The sequence below is a fragment of the Nerophis ophidion genome, linkage group LG08, assembly GCF_033978795.1.
Source record: "Nerophis ophidion isolate RoL-2023_Sa linkage group LG08, RoL_Noph_v1.0, whole genome shotgun sequence".
Lineage (NCBI taxonomy): Eukaryota > Metazoa > Chordata > Actinopteri > Syngnathiformes > Syngnathidae > Nerophis > Nerophis ophidion.
Genome location: NC_084618.1, coordinates 12,513,301 through 12,540,224, shown reverse-complemented (window position 1 = coordinate 12,540,224; position 26,924 = coordinate 12,513,301). Strand labels below are relative to the sequence as shown.

At 35.5% G+C, this 26,924-nt stretch overlaps 1 protein-coding gene across 1 annotated transcript in view; it reads left to right on the top strand.

The window, feature by feature from the left end:
- The window catches only part of LOC133557319 (glutamate receptor ionotropic, NMDA 2C-like), a 170,955-nt gene that overhangs the window by 72,178 nt on the left and 71,853 nt on the right, over window positions 1–26,924 (top strand). Inside the window, exons 4-7 of the mRNA XM_061907693.1 lie at window positions 4,069–4,134; window positions 11,451–11,639; window positions 13,025–13,365; window positions 21,561–21,675. Of these exons, the coding sequence (XP_061763677.1) occupies window positions 4,069–4,134; window positions 11,451–11,639; window positions 13,025–13,365; window positions 21,561–21,675 (711 nt within the window). The remainder of the gene's footprint in view (window positions 1–4,068; window positions 4,135–11,450; window positions 11,640–13,024; window positions 13,366–21,560; window positions 21,676–26,924) is intronic.

The window sequence follows — 26,924 nt, the reverse complement described above, 5'->3', positions numbered from 1 at the left end:
GACGAGCCCCGGAGAGTCAGCTCCCAAAAGGCGCTTTGACAGTTTAACGTACACGCCTGCCTCCTTACGGGCGTCCATGTCCATGCCCGTGTTTTTTTCCCATATATATATGCATATATATATATATATATATCATGCTGATGACGCATCTCCAAAGTGTTCTTGCACCAGCTATCTCGTCAAAAACACCTGCTTACATCGCAGTCCAAGCCCCTATGAGCTCGCACATATTACAGGAAAAAAAAGGCAATTTTTTTTGGAGAATGCTAAAATGCTAACGTTAGCACGCGTTAGCATGTGTTAGCATGTGTTATCCCGGAAAATGTGTCAAAAGGGGGAAGGGTTCAAACATTGATGACATATATTAAACAGACCAGAAGCAAGGAATCATGCAGAGACAAAGTTAAAAAAAATAGCCAATAGCTAGCTGGCTAATACTAATTAAAAATGATGATGTAAAATATCAACAAAATTATTATTTACAATGTATTATTATTTGTTTTTTCTTTATTTAATTTATGTATTTGTAAATACTACTTTGTTTTTCTGCCCCCCAAAAACTCTAGATTTTTTACACACTGAATACTTATTTTTTTTTTTTTTTTACAAACTGAATTTTTTAACACACATTTTTCTCACAAATGTGATTAATTAATAATGTTAGTATGATGTAAAGTAAAGTGTTCTTGCACCACCTATCTCGTCAAAAACACTTGCTTACATCACAGTCCAAGCCCCTATGAGCTCGCACATATTACAGGAAAAAAAAGGCAATTTTTTTAGGAGAGTGCTAAAATGCTAATGTTAGCATGCGTTAGCATGTGTTATCCCAGAAAATGTGACAAAAAGGGGTTTCAGGTTCAAACACTGATGACATATATTAAACAGACTAGAAGCAAGGAATCATGCAGAGACAAAGTTTTAAAAAACTATCCAATAGCTAGCTAGCTAATACTAATTAAAAATTACGCTGTAGAAAAACAACAACATTATTATTAATAATGTATTAATATTTATATTTTCTTTATTTAATTGATGTATTTGCAAATACTACTTTGTTTTTCTGCTGTTGTTCTTTCTTATTTGTGTGTGTGTGTGTGTGTGTGGGGGGGGGGGGGGTTTATGGTTGGGATACAAACAAAAAAAAAAATTTTTAAATTTAGGGCAGAAAACAGCTGTATGATGTATGTGAACATGATGTAATGGATAGGAATGCTGGATGTTAATAAAAAAAAAAATAAAAAATAAAAAAAGTTGAGTATTTTGGGGGAATGCTAAAATGCTAATGTTAGCATGCGTTAGCATGTGTTATCCCGGAAAATGTGACAAAAAGGGGTTTCAGGTTCAAACACTGATGACATATATTAAACAGACCAGAAGCAAGGAATCATGCAGAGACAAAGTTTAAAAAAATAGCCAATAGCTAGCTGGCTAATACTAATTAAAAATTATGCTGTAAAAAATCAACAACATTATTATTAATAATGTATAATTATTTATTTTTTCTTTATTTAATTGATGTATTTGCAAATACTACTTTGTTTTTCTGCTGTTTTTCTTTATTTGGGGGGTGGGATATAAACAAAAAATATATATATTTTGACATTTAGAGCAGAAAAGACAACAGATGTATGATGTATGGATGTCAATACAAATAAAATGAAAAAAATTGAAATAAATAAAAAACAAATAAAATACCCCCAAAAACTCTAGATTTTTTACACACTGAATATCTTTTTTTTTTACAAACTGAATTTTTTAACACACTTTTTGCTCACAAATGTGATTAATTAATAATGTTAGTGTGATGTAATGTAAAGTGTTCTTGCACCAGCTATCTCGTCAATAACACTTGCTTACATCGCAGTCCAAACCCCTATGAGCTCGCATATATTACAGGAAAAAATGGCATTTTTTTTAGGAGAATGCTAAAATGCTAACGGTAGCATGCGTTGGTATGTGTTATCCCAGGATAGGTGTCAAAAGGGGGATGGTTCAAACATTGATGACATATATTAACCAGACCAGAAGCAAGGAATCATGCAGAGACAAAGTTTAAAAAACTATCCAATGGCTAGCTAGCTACTACTAATTAAAAATTACGCTGTAGAAAAACAACAACATTATTATTAATAATGTATTAATATTTATGTTTTCTTTATTTAATTGATGTATTTGCAAATACTACTTTGTTTTTCTGCTGTTGTTCTTTCTTATTTGTGTGTGTGTGTGTGTGTGTGTGTGTGTGTGTGTGGGGGGGGGGGGGTTATGGTTGGGGTACAAACAAAAAAAATAATTTTTAAATTTAGGGCAGACCGCAGCTGTATGATGTATGTGAACATGATGTAATGGATAGGAATGTCTGATGCTGGATGTCAATAAAAATAAATAAATAAATAAAATAAAAAAAGTTGATTATTTTTGGGGAATGCTAAAATGCTAATGTTAGCATGCATTAGCATGTGTTATCCCGGAAAATGTGACAAAAGGGGGTTTCAGGTTCAAACATTGATGACATATATTAAACAGACCAGAAGCAAGGAATCATGCAGAGACAAAGTTTTAAAAAAATAGCTAATAGCTAGCTGGCAAATACTAATTAAAAATTATGCTGTAAAATATCAACACCATTATTATTTATAATGTATTATTATGTGTTTTTTCTTTATTTAATTGATGTATTTGCAAATACTACTTTGTTTTTCTGCTGTTTTTCTTTATGTGGGGGTGGGATATAAACAAAAAAATATATATTTTGACATTTAGAGCAGACAAGACAACAGATGTATGATATATGGATTTCAATACAAATAAAATGAAAAAAATTAAATAAAGAAAAAATAAATAAAATACCCCCAAAAAACTCTAGATTTTTTACACACTGAATATCTTTTTTTTTTTTTTTTTTAACAAACTGAATTTGTTAACACACTTTTTTCTCACGAATGGGATTAATTAATAATGTTAGCATGATGTAAAGTAAAGTGTTCTTGCACCAGCTATCTCGTCAATAACACCTGCTTACATCACAGTCCAAGCCCCTATGAGCTCGCACATATTACAGGTAAAAAAAAGGCAATTTTTTTTTAGGAGAATGCTAAAATGCTAACGTTAGCATGCGTTAGCATGTGTTATCCCGGAAAATGTGACAAAAGGGGGTTTCAGGTTCAAACACTGATGACATATATTAAACAGACCAGAAGCAAGGAATCATGCAGAGACAAAGTTTAAAAAAATAGCCAATAGCTAGCTGGCTAATACTAATTAAAAATTATGCTGTAAAAAATCAACAACATTATTATTAATGATGTATAATTATTATTTTTTCTTTATTTAATTGATGTATTTGCGAATACTACTTTGTTTTTCTGCTGTTTTTCTTTATTTGGGGGATGGGATGTAAACAAAAAAATATATATTTTGACCTTTAGATCAGACAAGACAACAGATGTATGATGTATGGATGTCAATACAAATAAAATGAAATAAATAAAAAATAAATAAAATACCCCCAAAAAACTCTAGATTTTTTGCACACTGAATATGTTTTTTTTGTTTTTTACAAACTGAATTTTTTAACACACTTTTTGCACACAAATGTGATTAATTAATAATGTTAGTATGATGAAAAGTAAAGTGTTCTTGCACCAGCTATCTCGTCAATAACACCTGCTTACATCACAGTCCAAGCCCCTCGGAGCTCGCACATATTACAGGAAAAAAAAGTCAAGTATTTTAGGAAAATGCTAAAATACGCAAATGCTAACATTAGTATGCGTTAGCATGTGTTATCCCGGAAAATGTGACCAAGGAGGTGTGGGAGTTTGTCAGGTTAAAATACTAATGACATATACTTTGTATTAAACAGACCAGAAGCAAGGAATCATGCAGAGACAGAGTTAAAAAAAAACTAGCCAATAGCTAGCTGGATAATACTAATCGAAAAATATATATATACATACATATATATATATTTTTTTGTGACTGAAGCAACCCACTAGAAAAAAAACGTACCTAAGCTAAATGAAGCTAAACTTTGTTTTGTTTTTTTCTTCTCCTTCCCGGCAGACCGAGGGGTCGTCCTTCCTGCAGATGGGGGCGTCCCTGGAGCAGCAGGTCCTCTGCATGTTTAAGGTACAGGACATTTGGCGGCCATCTTTAGTCCAAGACCTCTCAACCGGGCTCAATGCTAAAAAAATAATAATGAATCAAAATCAATGTCATTATGAATTATTGACCTATTCAAGGCTCCAATGACGTCACGTTAAATTTTGGGGGAAAATGTTACATATTTTGTGTTTGCCATAAAAAAAAACTGAGCTGTTTTTTTTAAAGAAGGGCCTAAAATGAACAAACATAACAACAATAAAACTTATAATTGACGGAAAGATCTGAAGTTGATCTTGAGATTATCGTGTTAAAAGTAAACAGTAAAAAAAATGTATAATTTATTTTTTAACACTTTAATGAGTAGGACCCTTTTGGATCCCCGATAATTTTAGTGTGATTTGTTTTTAAGTGTCTCATTACTCAAAAAATAATAATGAATCAAAATCAATGTCATTATGAATTATTGACCTATTCAAGGCTCCAATGATGTCACGTTAAATTTTTGGGGAAAATGTTACATATTTTGTGTTTGCCATATAAAAAACTGAGCTGTTTTTTTTTAAAGAAGAGCCTAAAATGAACAAACATAACAACAATAAAACTTATAATTGACGGAAAGATCTGAAGTTGATTTTGAGATTATTGTGTTAAAAGTAAAGAGTAAAAAAAATTATAATTTATTTTTTAACACTTTAATGAGTAGGACCCTTTTGGATCCCTGATAATTTTAGTGTGATTTGTTTTTAAGTGTCAATGCTCAAAAAATAATAATGAATCAAAATCAATGTCATTATGAATTATTGACCTATTCAAGGCTCCAATTACGTCACGTTAAATTTTCCACTTTGATATATTTTTTTGGGAAAATGTTACATATTTTGTGTTTGCCATATAAAAAATTTAACTGTTTTTTTAAAAGAAGGGCCTAAAATGAACAAACATAACAACAATAAAACTTATAATTGACGGAAAGATCTGAAGTTGATCTCGAGATTATTGTGTTAAAAGTAAACAGTAAAAAAATGTCTAATTTATTTTTTAACACTTTAATGAGTAGGACCCTTTTGGATCCCCAATTTTAGTGTGATTTGTTTTTAAGTGTCGTTACTCAAAAAATAATAATGAATCAAAATCAATGTCATTATGAATTATTGACCTATTCAAGGCTCCAATGACGTCACGTTAAATTTTTGGGGAAAATGTTACATATTTTGTGTTTGCCATATAAAAAATTTAACAGTTTTTTTAAAAGAAGGGCCTAAAATGAACAAACATAACAACAATAAAACTTATAATTGACGGAAAGATCTGAAGTTGATCTTGAGATTATTGTGTTAAAAGTAAACAGTAAAAAAAGGTATAATTTATTTTTTAACACTTTAATGAGTAGGACCCTTTTGGATCCCTAATAATTTTAGTGTGATTTGTTTTTGAGTGTCAATGCTCAAAAAATAATAATGAATCAAAATCAATATCATTATGAATTATTGACCTATTCAAGGCTCCAATGACGTCACGTTAAATTTTTGGGGAAAATGTTACATATTTTGTGTTTGCCATATAAAAAACTGTGCTGTTTTTTTAAAGAAGGGCTTAAAATGAACAAACATAACAACAATAAAACTTATAATTGACGGAAAGATCTGAAGTTGATTTTGAGATTATTGTGTTAAAAGTAAACAGTAAAAAAATGTATAATTTATTTTTTATCACTTTAATGAGTAGGACCCTTTTTGGATCCCCAATAATTTTAGTGTGATTTTTTTTTTAAGTGTCAATGCTCAAAAAATAATAATGAATCAAAATCAATGTCATTATGAATTATTGACCTATTAAAGGCTCCAATGACGTCGCGTTAAATTTTTGGGGAAAATGTTACATATTTTGTGTTTGCCTTATAAAAAATTGAACTGTTTTTTTAAAAGAAGGGCCTAAAATGAACAAACATAACAACAATAAAACTTATAATTGACGGAAAGATCTGAAGTTGATCTCGAGATTAGTGGGTTAAAAGTAAATAGTAAAAAAAAATGTCTAATTTATTTTTTAACACTTTAATGAGTAGGACCCTTTTGGATCCCCGATAATTTTAGTGTGATTTGTTTTTAAGTGTCAATGCTCAAAAAATAATAATGAATCAAAATCAATGTCATTATGAATAATTGACCTATTCAAGGCTCCAATTACGTCACGTTAAATTTTCCACTTTGATATATTTTTTGGGGAAAATGTTGCATATTTTGTGTTTGCCGTATAAAAAACAGAGCTGTTTTTTTAAAAGAAGGGCCTAAAATGAACAAACATAACAACAATAAAACTTATAATTGACGGAAAGATCTGAAGTTGATCTTGAGATTATTGTGTTAAAAGTAAACAGTAAAAAAATGTATTATTTATTTTTTAACAATTTAATGAGTAGGACCCTTTTGGATCCCCAATAATTTTAGTGTGATTTTTTTTTAACTGTCAATGCTCAAAAAATAATAATGAATCAAAATCAATGTCATTATGAATTATTGACCTATTCAAGGCTCCAATGACGTTACGTAAAATTTTGGGGGAAAATGTTGCATATTTTGTGTTTGCCATAAAAAAACTGAGCTGTTTTTTTTAAAGAAGGGCCTAAAATGAACAAACATAACAACAATAAAACTTATAATTGACGGAAAGATCTGAAGTTGATCTTGAGATTATTGTGTTAAAAGTAAACAGTAAAAAAAATGTGTAATTTATTTTTTAACACTTTAATGAGTAGGACCCTTTTGGATCCCCAATAATTTTAGTGTGATTTTTTTTTAAGTGTCGTTACTCAAAAAATTATAATGAATTAAAATCAATGGTGTTGTGAGTTACTAAGCTTTTTAATGATCCAATGATTATATCATCTCAAATATTCCACTTAAAAAAATAATTGGGTGAAAATATTGCATATTTTGTGATTTTTTTCCATTAAAAAACTGTTTTTTTTGTGACGAAAAGAGCATACAAGTTAAATCTTTAAAATCATTATACTGACAGATGGACCTAATGTTGATCTGGAGATTTTAAACTTGAATAATAATAATACTGAATAATGACACATTTTTAATATTTCTTTTGACCAAAACCCTTTGGGGTTCAAGCCTGAGTGGAGGCCTAGATGTATATTTTTTATACATATTTTGTATTGTTTTTGAAAAAAAAAAAATATTAAAATGGCCCCCGCTTGCTTTGATTTTTCAGTGTGCGGCCCTAAGTGGAAAAAGTTTGGACACCCCTGTTCTAAGGAATAGTTTTGGAATCCCTGCAAAAAACCCAAAGCTACTAAAACGAGTCTAGTACCTGGTTGTGAAGACGCTAGCCTAGCATATACCACACATCTTATTTATTTATTTATTTTTTTGTCCAAATATTACTTTGTTTCCTGTCGTGTTGATCGTTTTGTCACATTTTTGATATTGTTATTTTGTTATTGAGCCACATCGTTTTAAAATTGGCCTGCCACAACATTTTATGTAGTCCGCCACATCAGCTAAGGGTCCCACCACATCATTTCATGTGGCCCACTATGTCATTCTAGGATGGCCCACCACATCAATTCATGTTGTCCGCCATATCATTTTAAGTGGCCCACCAAGTAATTTTATAATGGCCCTCCACACCATTTTTATGTAGTCCACCACACCATTTTGAAATTGGCCCACCACACCATTTAAAAATTGGCCCACCACGTCATTTAAAAATGGCCCTCCACATAATTTTAATATGGTCCACCACATCACTTTATGTAGCCGGCCACATAATTTTAAAATGGCCCTCCACATCATTTTATGTAGCCCGCCACATAATTTTAAAATTTCCCACCACATCAATTCATGTTGTCCGCCACATCATTTTACCATGGTCTGCCACATCATTTTATGTAGTCCGCCACATTATTTTATGTAGCCCGCCACATGATTTTAATATGGCCCGGCACATCATTGTAAGTGGCCCACCAAGTCATTTTAACATGACCCTCCACATCCTTTTACGTAGTCCGCCACATCATTTAAACATGACCTTACACATAATTTTATATAGTCCGCCACGTCATTTTAAAATGGTCTGCCACATCATTTTATGTAGTCCGCCACGTCATTTTATGTAGCCCGCCACATGATTTAAAAATGGCCCGGCACATCATTGTAAGTGGCCCACCAAGTCATTTTAACATGACCCTCCACATCCTTTTACGTAGTCCGCCACATCATTTAAACATGACCTTACACATAATTTTATATAGTCCGCCACGTCATTTTAAAATGGTCTGCCACATCATTTTATGTAGTCCGCCACATCATTTTATGTAGCCCGCCACATGATTTAAAAATGGCCCGGCACATCATTGTAAGTGGCCCACCAAGTCATTTTAACATGACCCTCCACATCCTTTTACGTAGTCCGCCACATCATTTAAACATGACCTTACACATAATTTTATATAGTCCGCCACGTCATTTTAAAATGGTCTGCCACATCATTTTAATGGACCCACCAAGTCATTTTAAACGTCCCTCTACATCCTTTTATGTAGTCCGCCACATCATTTTAAGTGGTCCACCACGTAATTTTAAAATGGCCCTCCACATAATTTTATGTAGTCCGCCATATCATTTTATGTGGCCCACCAGATAATTTCAAGTGGCCCGCCACGTCATTTTAAAATGGCCCGCCACAACATTTTATGTAGTCCACCACATCATTTTAAAATGGTCCGCCACATCATTGTTAATGGCCCACCACATAATTTTATGTAGTCCGCCACATCATTTTATGTGGCCCACCACGTCATTTTATGTAGTCCGCCACATCATTTTATGTGGCCCACCAAATCATTTTAAACTAGCTGTCCACATCCTTTTATGTAGTCCGCCACATCATTTTAATATGGCCTGCCACATAATTTTAATTGGCCCACCTCATCATTTTAAAATGGCCCTTCACATAATTTTATGAAGTGTGCCACATCATTTAAAATGGCCTGCCATATAATTGTAATTGGCCCACCAAGTAATTTAAAATGGCCCTCCACGTGATTTTATGTAGTCCGCCACTACATTTTATGTGGCCCACCAGATCATTTCATGTAGTCCGCCACATCATTTTATGTGGCCCACCACATCATTTTAATTTGGCCCTCCACATCCTTTTATGTCGTCCGCCACATCATTGTAATATGGCCCACCACATAATTTTATGTAGTCCGCCACATCATTTTACGTGGCCCACCACATCACTTTATGTAGTCTGCCACATCATTTATGTTGTGTGCCACGACATTTTATTGGCATTGTCTGCCACATTATTTCATGTGGAATGCCACTTCATTTTGTGGAGTTCCGCCACATCATTTTAACATGGCCCATCCCGTCATTATCTGGTTTGCCACAACATTTTAATTGGCCCGCCACATAATTTTAGGTGACCCACCCAGTCATTTTAAAATGGCCCTCGACATCATTTGATGTAGTCTGCCACATCATTTTACCATAGTCCGCCCACATCATTTTATGTAGTCTGCCACATCATTTTATGTAGTCTGCCACATCATTTTACCATAGTCGGCCACAACATTTTATGTAATCCACCACATCGTTTTATGTAGTCTGCCACATCCTTTTATGTAGTCTGCCACATCATTTTATGTAGTCTGCCACATCATTTTATGTAGTCTGTCACATCATTTTACCATAGTCGGCCACAACATTTTATGTAGTCCACCACATCGTTTTATGTAGTCTGCCACCTCATTTTATGTAGTCTGCCACATCATTTTATGTAGTCTGCCACATAATTTTACCATAGTCGGCCACAACATTTTATGTAGTCCACCACATCGTTTTATGTAGTCTGCCACATCATTTTATGTAGTCTGCCACATCATTTTACCATAGTCGGCCACAACATTTTATGTACTCCACCACATCGTTTTATGTAGTCTGCCACATCATTTTATGTAGTCTGCCACATCATTTTACCATAGTCGGCCACATCATTTTATGTAGTCTGCCACATCATTTTACCATAGTCGGCCACAACATTTTATGTAGTCCACCACATCGTTTTGTGTAGTCTGCCACATCATTTTATGTAGTCTGCCACATCATTTTATGTAGTCTGGCACATCATTTTATGTAGTCTGCCACATCATTTTACCATAGTCGGCCACAACATTTTATGTAGTCCACCACATCGTTTTATGTAGTCTGCCACATCATTTTATGTAGTCTGCCACATCATTTTATGTAGTCTGCCACATCATTTTACCATAGTCGGCCACAACATTTTATGTAGTCCACCACATCGTTTTATGTAGTCTGCCACATCATTTTATGTAGTCTGCCACATCATTTTATGTAGTCTGCCACATCATTTTATGTAGTCTGTCACATCATTTTACCATAGTCGGCCACAACATTTTATGTAGTCCACCACATCGTTTTATGTATTCTGCCAACTCATTTTATGTAGTCTGCCACATCATTTTATGTAGTCTGCCACATAATTTTACCATAGTCGGCCACAACATTTTATGTAGTCCACCACATCGTTTTATGTAGTCTGCCACATCATTTTATGTAGTCTGCCACATCATTTTATGTAGTCTGCCACATCATTTTATGTACTCTGCCACATCATTTTATGTAGTCCACCACATCATTTGACCATAGTCGGCCAGATCATTTTAAGATAGCCCACCACATTATTTATGTCGCGTGCTACCACCATTTTATTGGCATTATTTCATCTGGAATGCCACTTCATTTTGTGGAGTTCCGCCGCTTCATTTTAAAGTGGCCCTTCTTGTCATTTATGTGGCTTGCCACATCATTTTATATAGTCGGCCCACCTTTTAAATATGGTCCGCCACATAATTTTAAGATAGCCCACCATGTTGTTTATGTCGTGTGCCACACCATTTTACTTATTTCACATGGAATGCCACATCATTTTGTGGAGTTCCGCCACATCATTTTAAAGTGGCCCTTCTCGCCATTTATGTGGTCCGCCACATCATTTTAAAGTGGCCCTTCTCGCCATTTATGTGGTCCGCCACATCATTTTAAAGTGGCCCTTCTCGTCATTTATGTGGTCCGCCACCACATTTGATGTAGTCTGCCACATAGCAGTGATGTTAGGCTAAAGAAGAAAATGCTAATGGCAACAATAAAGTGGACAAACTGCACCAAAGGTGGTAAAGTTAGCACATTTTTCATGTTTTTTTCCCCTGTGAGCCACCACTGAAAGGTTGCTCCGTCTTGAATTTTTTTCATGTCGTTAGCATGAACTTTTGTCCTCGTTTTTTTCCCCCCCGTCAGCTGATGGAAGAATACGACTGGGGCGAGTTCGCCATCATCACCAGCTTGCTTCCAGGATACGACACCTTCGTGGACATTGTGGAGGCCTACACCGACACTTCCTACTTCCTGTGGCACCTTCAGGACATCCTGTCCATGGAGATGTCCGTCGGCGCCAACGACGCCAGAGCCAAACGTATCTTGCAGCAGGTGAGATCGGGGAGTGGAATGTGCTGTAAAAAGAAAAAACATAAAATAATGAAAAAAAAAGATTGTGAAGTGGGAGTTGCTGTTAAAAGATTGTGTTGTAAAAATGAAAAAAAGGTTGTAAAAATTTAAAAAACTAAATAAAATTTGATTATTAAATAAAAAAATGTAAATAAAAAAAATAAGATTGTGATGTGGTATGTGTTGCAAAAATAAAAATAAAACATTTGGGAAGTGGTATCTGTTGTAAAAATAAAAAACATAAAATAATGAAAAAAAAAGATTGTGAAGTGGGAGTTGCTGTTAAAAAAGATTGTGTTGTAAAAATGAAAAAAAAAAAAAGGTTGTAAAAATTCAAAAAACAAAATAAGATTATATTATTAAATAAAAAATGTAAAATAAAAAAATAAGATTGTGAAGTGGTATGTGTTGCAAAAAACAACAATGTGTGAAGTGGTATGTGTTGCAATAGTAAAAAACATAAAACAATGAAAAAAAAAAGATCGTTAAGTGGTAGTTGCTGTAAAAAAAGATTGTTTTAAAAATGAAAAAAAAAAGGTTGAAATTTCTTTTAAAAACTCAATAAAATTAGATTATTAAATACAAAAATTTAAATAAAAAAATATGATTGTGAAGTGGTATGTGTTGTAAAAATAATACATAAATAAAAAGATAAGGAAGTGGCATGTGTCGTAAAAATAATAATAAATAATGATAAAGAAATAAGATTGGGAAGTGGTATGTGTTGTAAAAATAATAATAACAAAATAAAGTAAATACGATTGGGAAGTGGTATGTAATGTAAAAATTATAATAAAAATAAATAAGAATGGCAAGTGGTATGTGTTTTAAAAATGATAATAAAACATAAAATGAATAAAATTGGGAAGTGACGTGTTTTAAAAATGATAATAAAACATAAAATAAATAAAATTGGGAAGTGACCTGTTGTAAAAATGAACATGACTAAATAATGAATAAATAAGATTGGAAAGTGGTATGTTTTGTAACAATAAAATAAAAAAGATTAGGAAGTGGTAAGTGTTGTACAAAAAATAAATAAATAAGATTGGGAAGTGGTATGTATTGTGAAAAAAATAATGACAAAATAATAAGTAAATAAGATGGGAAGTGGTATGTGTTGTAAAAATAATAATAAAAAGTAATAAATAAATAAGATTGAGAAGATGTATGTGTTGTAAAAATAATAACAAAATAAAATAAATAAGAATAAATAATTTGGAATTTTGTTGTCCAAATTATAATAAATAAAAAAAAAGAAAGATTGGAAGTGGTACATGTTGTTGTATAAATTAAAAAGAAAAAAACAAAAAAAAAGTTTAAGAAGTGGAACCAAAACAGGCCAAAAGTGTGTTTTTGTTGGGCAGGTGGACTCCCAGGTGCTGCTGGTCTACTGCTCCTTCGAGGAGGCCCACTTCCTGTTCCGCCAGGCGACCGAGGCGGGCCTGGTGGGACCGGGCTACATCTGGATCCTCCCCAGCCTGGCTGTGGGCAACCCCGAGATCCCGCCGCCCGCCAGCTTCCCCGTGGGCGTGATCGGCGTCATCACCGAGCAGTGGAGGAAGAGCCTGAGGCAGCGAGTCAGGGAGGGCGTGGCCATCGTCGCCAAGGGCGCCGAGAGCTTCAAAAAGCAGCAGGGCTTCATCCCCGAGGGACACGGCGACTGCAGCAAGACCGCTAAACACTCCGCCAACAATACTCTCTTCAGGTGAGGAGGCTTTCCAGGACTTTACCTGCAAAACTACACTTTCACCCAAGTTTCACTCTTGTGACCTTGTGACCTTGCACTGGATTTGGTCTTTTATTGCTCAAATTCTGTATAAATAAATAATATATAAATTCAGGAAAGAAATTAAAAAATATATGTAAAATAATAGAAAAAAATAAAATAATAAAATCTTTAAATTCATACAATTTAATTACTTTGGATTGAATCAAATTGAAAAAAAATAACTAAATTAAATTGAATAAATTTTTTTTTTTTGACTAATTCAGTCTTTAATGAAACGTTTTAGCTTTTTAAATAAAATCAATTAAAAATAAATGTCATAAAATGAGTACAATTACATTGAACTAAATAACCGTTATCTGCCAATCCACGCTGCAAACAGCAGTGAATGAAACAAAATATTTTTTTTACATAAAATTGAATAAATAAAATAAATTAAAATACAATTTTGTCGGGCACAAACCATCTTGTAAAAATCAAATCAATTCGAATCAAATCAAATAAAGTCAAGTCAAGTCAAATCAGTAAATAAAAAAAATATTGCGTATAAAAAAAGACATTTGAGTTTATTAAATCAAATTGAAAAAATTAAACTAAGATAAATTAAATTAAATTATTATTTTTTGACCAATTCAGTCTTGTATGAAACGTTTGAGCTTTTTAAATAAAATCAATTAAAAATGAATGTCATAAAATTAGTACAATTAAATTGAATTAAATAGCCATTATCTGCCAATCCACATTGCAAACATCCAGGATTTACACAAAATATATTTTTTTAATAAAATAGAATAAATAAAATTAAATAAAATCTTATTTTGTCTGCCACAAACCATCTTGTATAAATCTAAATCAATTCAAATATAATCAAATAAAGTCAAGTCAAGTCAAATCAGTAAATAAAAACATTTTTGCGTATGAAAAAAAGACATTTGAGCTTATTAAATCAAACTGAAAAAATTAAATTAAGTTAAATTAATTTAAATTATATCATTATTTTTTTTGACCAATTCAGTCTTCTATGAAACGTTTGATTTTTTTAAATAAAATCAATTGAAAATAAATGTCGTAAAATTAGTACAATTAAATTGAATTAAAAAAACATGATCTGCCAATCCACGCTGCAAATAGTCGTGATTTGCACAAAATAGTTTTTTAAATAAAATACAATAAAACTAAATTAAATTTAATTAAATTTAATTTTTTCTGCCACAAACCATGTTGTATAAATCAAATCAAATCAAGTCAAGTCAAGTCAAATCAGTAAATAAAAACATTCTTGCGTATGAAAAAAGACATTTGAGCGTATTAAATCAAATAGAAAAACTTATATATATATATATATATATATATATATATATATACAATTGAATAAAAATGTTGTGTATATATATATTTATATATATATATATCCATACATACAATTGAATAAAAATGTATCTGCCAATGAACGCTGCAAACATTCCAACCTAATACAAAAATAATAATTATAATTCAATAAAAATGTATCTGCCAATGATTGATAAAAATATTCCAACTTAGTTTTGTGTGAAAAGATTTAAAAAAAAAAATACAAAAAATAAATACATAAAATTTAATAAAAATGTATCTGCCAATGAACGCTAAAACCATTCCTACTTAGTTTTTTTTGGAAAAAAAATAAAAAATAATAATAATTGTAATTAAATAAAAATGTATCTGCCAATGATTGCTAAAAACATTCCAACTTAGTTTTGTGTGAAAAATAAATCAATAAAAATTAAATATAAATATATCTGCCAATGAACGCTAAAAACATTCCAACTGAGTTTTGTGTAAAAAAAATAATAATACAAAAATAATAGTTATAATTCAATAAAAATGTGTCTGCCAATGATTGATAAAAACATTCCAACTTAGTTTTGTGTGAAAAGATTGAAAATAAATAAATAAATAAATAAATAAAATTGAATAAAAATGTATCTGCCAATGAACACTAAAAACATTCCAACTTAGATTTGTTTGGAAAAAAAAAAAGAAAATAATGATTGTAATTAAATAAAAATGTATCTGCCAATAATTGCTAAAAACATTCCAACTTATATTTGTGTGAAAATAAAAATAAAATAAAAATAAAATAAAAAAGTATCTGCCAATGAATGCTAAAAACATTCCAACTTAGTTTTGTGTAAAAATAATAATAATACAACAATAATAGTTATAATTCAATAAAAATTTATCTGCCAATGATTGATAAAAACATTCCAGCTAAGTTTTGTGTGAAAAGATTTTTAAAAAAAATACAATAAATAAATAAATAAAATTGAATAAAAATGTATCTGCCAATGAACGCTAAAAACATTCCAACTTAGATCTGTGTGGAAAAAAAATAGTAAAAAAATAATGTATATATATATATATATATATATATATATATATATATATATATATATATATAACTATATATATATATATATATATATATATATATATATATATATAACTATATATAACTATATATAACTATATATATATATATATATATATATATATATATATATGTACAAAATGCAATTAAATAAAAATGTATCTGCCAATGAACGCTTCAAACATTCCAACTTAGTTTTGTGTGGATTTTTTCAAAATTTAAAATTGAAGAAAAATATCTGCTATTGAACGCTAAAAACATTCCAACTTAGTTCTCTGTGGAAAAAATAACAATAAAATAAATAAAAATATCTGCTATTGAACGCTAAAAACATTCCAACTTAGTTCTGTGTGGAAAAAATAATAATAAAATAAATGCAAATATCTGCTATTGAACGCTAAAAACAATCCAACTTAGTTTTGTGTGTAAAGATTAAAAATAAATAATATTAAAAATAAATTAAATTAAATAAAAAAATATCTGCCAAAGAAGGCTAAAAACATTTCAACTTAGTTTTGTGTAAAAAAAAAAATGTTTAATAAAAAAATAAATAATTATAATTCAATAAAAATGTATCTACCATCCATCCATCCATTTTCTACCGCTTATTCCCTTTCGGGGTCGCGGGGGGCGCTGGCGCCTATCTCAGCTACAATCGGGCGGAAGGCAGGGTACACCCTGGACAAGTCGCCACCTCATCGCAGGGCCAACACAGATAGACAGACAACATTCACACTCACATTCAATGATTGCTAAAAACATTCCATTTTAGATTTGTGTGGAAAAAAAATAGAAAAAAAATAATGTATATGTATATATATATATATATATATATATATATATGTATATATATATATATATATATATATATATATATATATATATATATATGTATATATAAAATGCAATTAAATAAAAATGTATCTGCCAATGAACGCTTCAAACATTCCAACTTAGTTTTGTGTGGATTTTTTAAAAATTTAAATTTGAAGAAAAATATCTGCTATTGAACGCTAAAAACATTCCAACTTAGTTCTGTGTGGAAAAAATAACAATAAAATAAATAAAAATATCTGCTATTGAACGCTAAAAACATTCCAACTTAGTTCTGTGTGGAAAAAATAATAATAAAATAAATGCAAATATCTGCTATTGAACGCTAAAAACATTCCAACTTAGTTTTGTGTGTAAAGATTAAAAAGAAATTATATTAAAAATAAATTAAATTAAATTAAATAATATCTGCCAAAGAACGCTAAAAACATTTCAACTTAGTTTAAAAAAAAAAAAAAGTTTAATAAAAAAATAAATAATTATAATTCAATAAAAATGTATCTACCAATGATTGCTAAAAACATTCCAACTTAGATTTGTGTATATATATATTTATATATATATATATGTATACATATATATATAATGCAATTAAATAAAAATGTATCTGCCAATGAACGCTTCAAACATTCCAACTTAGTTTTGTGTGGATTTTTTAATAATTTAAAATTGAAGAAAAATATCTGCTATTGAACGCTAAAAACATTCCAACTTAGTTTTGTGTGTAAACATAATTTTTTTTTTTTATTAAATAAATTAAATTAAATCCTCTCTGAGCTGCTACCTTACCGTGGTAGAGGAGTTTGCGTGTCCCAATGATCCTAGGAGCTATGTTGTCTGGGGGTTTTCATGCCCCCTGGTAGGGTCTCCCAAGACAAACAGGTCCTAGGTGAGTGATCAGACAAAGAGCAGCTCAAAGACTTCTATGGAATTACAACGAAATGAACCCAGATTTCCCTCGCCCGGACGTGGGTCACCGGGGCCCCGCTCTGGAGCCAGGCCCGGAGTTGGGGCACGATGGCGAGCGCCTGGTGGTCGGGCCTGTTCCCATGGGGCCCGGCCGGGCACAGCCCGAAGAGGCAACGTGGGTCATCCCTCCAATGGGCTCACCACTCATAGGAGGGGCCATAGAGGTCGGGTGCATTGTGAGCTGGGCGGCAGCCGAAGGCAGGGCACTTGGCGGTCCGTTCCCCGGCTACAGAAGCTAGCTCTTGGGACGTGGAACGTCACCTCACTGGGGGGGAAGGAGCCTGAGCTAGTGCGCGAGGTAGAGAAGTTCCGGCTGGATATAGTCGGACTCACCTCGACGCACAGCAAGGGCTCTGGAACAAGTTCTCTCGAGAGGGACTGGACCCTCTTCCACTCTGGCGTTGCCGGCAGTGAGAGGCGACGGGCTGGGGTGGCAATTCTGGTTGCCCCCCGGCTCAAAGCCTGTACGTTTGAGTTCAACCCAGTGGACGAGAGGGTAGCTTCCCTTCGCCTTCGGGTGGGGGGACGGGTCCTGACTGTTGTTTGTGCTTACGCACCAAACAGCAGTTCAGAATACCCACCCTTTTTGGGTACACTCGAGGGAGTACTGGAAAGTGCTCCTCCGGGTGATTCCCTTGTCCTACTGGGAGACTTCAACGCTCATGTTGGCAACGACAGTGAAACCTGGAGAGGCGTGATTGGTAAGAATGGTCGCCCGGATCTAAACCCGAGTGGTGTTTTGTTATTGGACTTTTGTGCTCGTCACAGTTTGTCGATAACAAACACCATGTTCAAACATAAGGGTGTCCATATGTGCACTTGGCACCAGGACACCCTAGGCCGCAGTTCCATGATCGACTTTGTAGTTGTGTCATCGGATTTGCGGCCTTATGTTTTGGACACTCGGGTGAAGAGAGGGGCGGAGCTTTCTACCGATCACCACCTGGTGGTGAGTTGGCTGCGATGGTGGGGGAGGATGCCGGACAGACCTGGCAGGCCCAAGCGCATTGTGAGGGTCTGCTGGGAACGTCTGGCAGAGTCTCCTGTCAGAGAGAGTTTCAATTCACACCTCCGGGAGAACTTTGAACATGTCACGAGGGAGGTGCGGGACATTGAGTCCGAGTGGACCATGTTCCGAACCTCTATTGTCGAGGCGGCTGATTGGAGCTGTGGCCGCAAGGTTGTTGGTGCCTGTCGTGGCGGTAATCCCAGAACCCGTTGGTGGACACCAGCAGTGAGGGATGCCGTCAAGCTGAAGAAGGAGTCCTATCGGGTTCTTTTGGCTCATAGGACTCCGGAGGCAGTGGACGGGTACCGACGGGCCAAGCGGTGTGCAGCTTTAGCGGTCGCGGAGGCAAAAACTCGGACATGGGAAGAGTTCGGGGAAGCCATGGAAAACGACTTCCGGACGGCTTCGAAGCGATTCTGGACCACCATACGGCGCCTCAGGAAGGGGAAGCAGTGCACTATCAACACCGTGTATGGTGCGGATGGTGTTCTGCTGACTTCGACTGCGGATGTTGTGGATCGGTGGAGGGAATACTTCGAAGACCTCCTCAATCCCACCAACACGTCTTTCTTTGAGGAAGCGGTGCCTGGGGAATCTGTAGTGGACTCTCCTATTTCTGGGGCTGAGGTCGCTGAGGTAGTTAAAAAGCTCCTCGGCGGCAAGGCCCCGGGGGTGGATGAGATCCGCCCGGAGTTCCTTAAGGCTCTGGATGCTGTGGGGCTGTCTTGGTTGACAAGACTCTGCAGCATCGCGTGGACATCGGGGGCGGTACCTCTGGATTGGCAGACCGGGGTGGTGGTCCCTCTCTTTAAGAAGGGGGACCGGAGGGTGTGTTCCAACTATCGTGGGATCACACTCCTCAGCCTTCCCGGTAAGGTTTATTCAGGTGTACTGGAGAGGAGGCTTCGCCGGATAGTCGAACCTCGGATTCAGGAGGAACAGTGTGGTTTTCGTCCTGGTCGTGGAACTGTGGACCAGCTCTATACTCTCGGCAGGGTTCTTGAGGGTGCATGGGAGTTTGCCCAACCAGTCTACATGTGCTTTGTGGACTTGGAGAAGGCATTCGACCGTGTCCCTCGGGAAGTCCTGTGGGGAGTGCTCAGAGAGTATGGGGTATCGGAATGTCTTATTGTGGCAGTCCGCTCCCTGTATGATCAGTGTCAGAGCTTGGTCCGCATTGCTGGCAGTAAGTCGGACACGTTTCCAGTGAAGGTTGGACTCCGCCAAGGCTGTCCTTTGTCACCCATTCTGTTCATAACTTTTATGGACAGAATTTCTAGGCGTAGTCAAGGCGTTGAGGGGTTCCGGTTTGGTGGCCACGGGATTAGGTCTCTGCTTTTTGCAGATGATGTAGTCCTGATGGCTTCATCTGGCCGGGATCTTCAGCTCTCACTGGATCGGTTCGCAGCCGAGTGTGAAGCGACCGGAATGAGAATCAGCACCTCCAAGTCCGAGTCCATGGTTCTCGCCCGGAAAAGGGTGGAGTGCCATCTCCGGGTTGGGGAGGAGACCCTGCCCCAAGTGGAGGAGTTCAAGTACCTAGGAGTCTTGTTCACGAGTGGGGGAAGAGTGGATCGTGAGATCGACAGGCGGATCGGTGCGGCGTCTTCAGTAATGCGGACGTTGTATCGATCCGTTGTGGTGAAGAAGGAGCTGAGCCGGAAGGCAAAGCTCTCAATTTACCGGTCGATCTACGTTCCCATCCTCACCTATGGTCATGAGCTTTGGGTCATGACCGAAAGGATAAGATCACGGGTACAAGCGGCCGAAATGAGTTTCCTCCGCCGGGTGGCGGGGCTCTCCCTTAGAGATAGGGTGAGAAGCTCTGCCATCCGGGAGGAGCTCAACGTAAAGCCGCTGCTCCTCCACATCGAGAGGAGCCAGATGAGGTGGTTCGGGCATCTGGTCAGGATGCCACCCGAACGCCTCCCTAGGGATGTGTTTAGGGCACGTCCAGCTGGTAGGAGGCCACGGGGAAGACCCAGGACACGTTGGAAAGACTATGTCTCCCGGCTGGCCTGGGAACGCCTCGGGATCCCCCGGGAAGAGCTGGACGAAGTGGCTGGAGATAGGGAAGTCTGGGCTTCCCTGCTTAAGCTGCTGCCCCCGCGACCCGACCTCGGATAAGCGGAAGATGATGGATGGATGGATGGAAATTAAATTAAATTAAAAAATATCTGCCAATGATCGCTAAAAACATTTCAACTTAGTTTTGTGTAAAAAAAAATCTATAATAAAAAAAATAATAATTATAATTCAATAAAAATGTATCTACCAATGATTGCTTCAAACATTCCAACTTAGTTTTGTGTGGAATTTTTTATTTTTAAATCAAATAAAAATATCTGCCATTGAACGCTAAAAACATTCCAACTTAATTTTGTGTGAAGGAAAATAATACTAAAGAAAACAAATAAAAATAAAATTGAATAAAATCTATCTTCCAATGAACGCTACGAACATTCCAACTTTTGTGTGAAACATGATGTTTGATGCGCACTAATGAATGTTTTCACCCTTTCATCCTGCACCAATGGACAAAATTTTAATTTTTAGTGTTAGATTGTGACGATAACAACACTAAAAACATAATTTCACAAAAAAAGTTGTTCTTTTTCACTCAACCCCTCCCTCCCTTCTACCACACTAAACACCTCGATGGTCTTACCTTGGACTCCAGAGTCCTTTTGCGGCGCTCCTAACATGCAAATTAACCTTGATTTATAATTCAGAGGCCAATCTGTTGCCGCCATAAAGCGTGCTACGCTAGCAAATAGAGAAACAACACCGCCGGCCACCTATTATCCCCTAATGAGTTACTTTCAGCCAACCCGGGGGAGGTGCAGGTGTAATTATAACTAGATGATTGCGGCTGTATAAATGAATATGCAAATGTCTCCATAAGTAAAGAAAGAAAAGTAAAGGAACTTTCTTTCCTGTGCCGTGGGATTTCAGACACATGCTGAACGTGACGTGGGAGAGGCGAGACCTGTCCTTCAACAGCCAAGGCTTCCTGTCCAACCCGTCTCTGGTTATCATCGCCCTGGACCGAGAGCGAGTGTGGGACAAGGTACTGCCAGGGACTCCCCAAACAAAACGCTTTGATCGATTCGGCGCTTTCTCATTTCCTGACAAGACATTAGTGCGGCAGATGGTGTGCGTTCTGCTACTTTGACGTTTTTATCCTCTTTATTCATCTGGCGAGCACGGATTCGGGAATAGAAGTTTGTTTTTCCAGGCAGAAAAAAGTATGACAAGACATCTTGCAGAAATGAATCAACTTCGGAGTAGTCCGTGTTTGGATTGTAAAGCAGTAGATACTTACTATTAAGTGAAAACTACAGTAATATTTTTCATTTTTACGAAGTTTATTCTATCGAATATCCATCCATCCATCCATCCATCCATCCACTAAAAGGGACAAGCGGTAGTAAATGGATGGATGTATGGATAAATGGATTAATATTATTATTTGGTGCAGCCGGGCCGGAGCAATATTTTTTGCTTAATTAAGGTTTAATTATACATATTAAGATGTGCCCTCAATTATTTTGTTTGGCCTAATTGTTTTTTATTTCCTAAAAGCCCATTTTCATTATTGAAGGCTGACATGCACAGCTTAAAAAGGTCAAATTAAAGTACCAAATGATTTTCACACACACACACAGCTGAAATGCGTCCGTGCTTGGTTGTGCCCCAGAAAGGTACAAGTGGTAAAAAATTGATGAATGTATGGATAAATGGATTAATATTATTATTTGGTGCAGCCGGGCCGGAGCAATATTTTTTGCTTAATTAAGGTTTAATTTTACATATTAAGATGTGCCCTCAATTATTGCATTTGGCCTAATTGTCTTTTATTTCCTAAAAGCCCATTTTCATTATTGAAGGCTGACATGCACAGCTTAAAAGGTAAAGTTTAAGTACCAATGATTGTCACACACACACAGCTGAAATGCATCTGTGGTTGATTGTGCCACCAAAAGGGACAAGGGGTAGAAAATGGATGGATAACGGGATAAATTGATTTATATTATTATTTCGCGCTGCATATCTTAATATGTATAATTAAACCTTAATTAAGCAACATATTTTGCTTAATCAAGGTTTAATTATACATGTTAAGATGTGCCCTCAATTATTGTGTTTGTACTAAGTGTCTTTTATTTCCTAAAAGCTCGTTTTCACTATTGAAGGCTGACACACACAGCTTAAAAAGGTAAAGTTTAAGTAACAATGATTTTCACACACACACACAGCTGAAATGCATCCGTAGTTGATTGTGCCACCGAAAGGGACAAGCGGTAGGAAATGGATGGATGGATGGATAAATGGAATTATATTATTATTTGGTGCAACCGGGCCGGAGCAATATTTTTTGCTTAATTAAGGTTTAATTATACATGTTAAGATGTGCCCTCAATTATTGCGTTCGGCCTAATTGTCTTTTATTTCCTAAAAGCCCGTTTTTACTATTGAAGGCTGACACGCACAGCTTAAAAAGGAAAAGTTTAAGTACCAATGATTGTCTCCCACACACAGCTGAAATGCATCTGTGGTTGATTGTGCCACCGAAAGGGACAAGCGGTAGAAAATAGATGGATGAATGGATAGATGGATTTATATTATTATTTGGTGCAGCTGGGCCGGAGCAATATTTTTTGCTTAATTAAGGTTTAATTATACATATTAAGATGTGCCCTCAATTATTGTGTTTGGCCTAATTGTTTTTTATTTCCTAAAAGCCTGTTTTCATTATTGAAGGCTGACACGCACAGCTTAAAAAGGTAAAGTTAAAGTACCGATGATTGTCACACACACACAGCTGGAATGCATCTGTGGTTGGTTGTGCCCCCGAAAGGGACAAGCAGTAGAAAATAGATGGATGAATGGATAAATGGATTAATATTATTATTTGGTGCAGCCGGGCGGGAGCAATCATTTTTGCTTCATTAAGGTTTAATTATACATGTTAAGATGTGCCCTCAATTATTGCGTTTGGCCTAATTGTCTTTTATTTCCTAAAATCCTGTTTTCATTATTGAAGGCTGACACGCACAGCTTAAAAAGGTAAAGTTAAAGTACCAATGATTGTCACACACACACAGGTGAAATGCGTCCGTGGTTGGTTGTGCGCCAGAAAGGGACAAGCTGTAGGAAATGGATGGATGAAAGGATAAATCGATTTATATTATTATTTGGCAAAGCATATCTTAACATGTATAATTAAACCTTAATCAAGCAATATTTTTTTGCTTAATCAAAGTTTAATTACACATGTTAAAATATGCCCTCAATTATTGTGTTTGTCCTAATTGTCTTTTATTTCCTAAAAGCTTGTTTTCACTATTGAAGGCTGACACACACAGCTCAAAAAGGTAAAGTTTAAGTACCAATGATTGTCACACACACAGCTGAAATGCGTCCGTGGTTGATTGTGCCACCGAAAGGGACAAGTGGTAGAAAATGGATGAATGGGTGGATAAATGGATTTATATTATTATTTGGTGCAGCCGGCCCGGAACAATATTTTTTGCTGCATTAAGGTTTAATTATACATATTAAGATGTGCCCTCAATTTTTGTGTTTGGCCTAATTGTCTTTTATTTCCTAGAAGCCCGTTTTCATTATTGAAGGTTGACACGCACAGTTTAAAAAGATACATTTTAAATACCAATGATTGTCTCACACACACACAGCTGAAATGCGTCCGTGGTTGGTTGGGCCCCCGAAGAGGACAAGCAGTAGAAAATGGATGAATAAAGGGATAAATGGATTTATATTATTATTTGGCGCAGCACATCTTAACATGTATAATTAAACCTGGATTAAGCAATAATTTTTGCTTAATCCAGGTTTGATTATACATGTTAAGATGTGCCCTCAATTATTTTGATTGGCCCAATTGTCTTATTTCCTAAAAGCCCGTTTTGATTATTGAAGGCTGACACGCACAGCTTAAAAAGGTAAAGTTAAAGTACCAAATGATTGTCACACACAGCTGAAATGCGTCTGTGGTTGGTTATGCCACCAAAAGGGACAAGCGGTAGGAAATGGATGGATGGATGAATACATTGATTTATATTATTATTAGGTGCAGCCGGGCCGGAGCAATATTTTTTGCTTAATTATGGTTTGATTATACATGTTAAGATGTGCCCTCAATTATTGTATTTTGCCTAATAGGCTTCTATTTCCTAAAAGCCTGTTTTCATTATTGAAGGCTGAAATGCACAGCTTAAAAGGTAAAGTTAAGTACCAATGATTGTCACACACACACAGCTGAAATGCGTCCGTGGTTGGTTTTGCCCCCGAAAAGGGTCAAGCGGTAGGAAATGGATGGATGGGTGGATAAATGGATTATTATTTGGTGCAGCCGGGCCGGAGCAATATTTTTTGCTTAGTTAAGGTTTAATTATACATATTAAGATGTTCCCTCAATTATTGCGTTTGGCCTAATTGTCTTTGATTTCCTAAAAGCCCATTTTTGATTATTGAAGGCTGACACCCACAGCTTAAAAAGGTAAATTTTAAGTACCAATGATTGTCACGCACGCACAGCTGAAATGCGTCCGTGGTTGGTTTTGCCCCCGAAAAGGGACAAGCGGTAAGAAATGGATGGATAGGTGGATAAATGGATTTATATTATTATTTGGTGCAGCACATCTTAACATGTATAATTAAACTTTGATTAAGCAATATATTTTGCTTGATCAAGGTTTGATTATACATGTTAAGATGTGCCCTCAATTATTGTGTTTGTAAAAATTGTCTTTTATTTCCTAAAAGCTCGTTTTCACTATTGAAGGCTGACACGCACAGCTTAAAAAGGAAAAGTTTAAGTACCAATGATTGTCTCACACACACAGCTGAAATGAATCTGTGGTTGATTGTGCCACCGAAAGGGACAAGCGGTAGAAAATGAATGGATAAGGGGATAAATGGATTTATATTATTATTTGGTGCAGCCGGGCCGCGGCAATATTTTTTGCTTAATTAAGGTTTAATCATACAAGTTAAGATGTGCACTCAATTATTGTGTTTGTCCTAATTGTCTTTTATTTCCTAAAAGCTCGTTTTCACTATTGAAGGCTGACACGCACAGCTTAAAAAGGTAAAGTTTAAGTACCAATGATTTTCACACACACACACAGCTGAAATGCGTCCGTGGTTGGATGTGCCCCTGAAAAGGGTCAAGCGGTAGGAAATGGATGGATGGGTGGATAAATGGATTTATATTATTTGGTGCAGCCGGGCCGGAGCAATATTTTTTGCTTAATCAAGGTTTGATTATACATGTTAAGATGTGCCCTCAACTATTGTGTTTGGCCTAATTGTCTTTTATTTACTAAAAGCTCGTTTTCACTATTGAAGGCTGACACGCACAGCTTAAAAAGGTAAAGTTAAAGTACCAATGATTGTCACACACACACACAGCTGAAATGCGTCCGTGGTTGATAATGCCCCAAAAGGGCCAAGTGGTGAAAAATGGATGGATGGATGGATAAATGGATTAATATTATTATTTGGTGCAGCCGGGCCGGAGCAATATTTTTTGCTTAATTAAGGTTTAATTATCCATGTTAAAATGTGCCCTCAATTATTGCATTTGGTGTAATTGTCTTTTATTTCCGAAAAACACGTTTTCATTATTGAAGGCTGACAAGCGCAGCTTAAAAAGGTAAAGTTTAAGTACCAATGATTGTCACACACACACAGCTGAAATGCATCTGTGGTTGGTTGTGCCCCAGAAAGGGACAAGCTGTAGAAAATGGATGGATGAAGGGATAAATGGATTTATATTATTATTTGGCGCAGCATATCTTAACATGTATAATTAAACCTTAATTAAGCAATATATTTTGCTTGATCAATGTTTAATTACACATGTTAAAATGTGCCCTCAATTATTGCGTTTGGCGTAATTGTCTTTTATTTCCTAAAAGCCCGTTTTCATTATTGAAGGCTGACACGCACAGCTTAAAAAGGGAAAGTTTAAGTACCAATGATTGTCACACACACACATCTGAAATGCATCTGTGGTTGATTGTGCCACCGAAAGGGACAAGCGGTAGGAAATAGATGGATGAATGGATAAATGGATTTATATTATTATTTGGTGCAGCCGGGCCGGAGCAATATTTTTTGCTTAATCAAGGTTTGATCATACATGTTAAGATGTGCCCTCAACTATTGTGATTGGCCTAATTGTCTTTTATTTACTAAAAGCCCGTTTTCATTATTTGAAGGCTGACATGCACAGCTTAAAAAGGTAAGGTTAAACACCAATGATTGTCACACACACAGCTGAAATGCGTC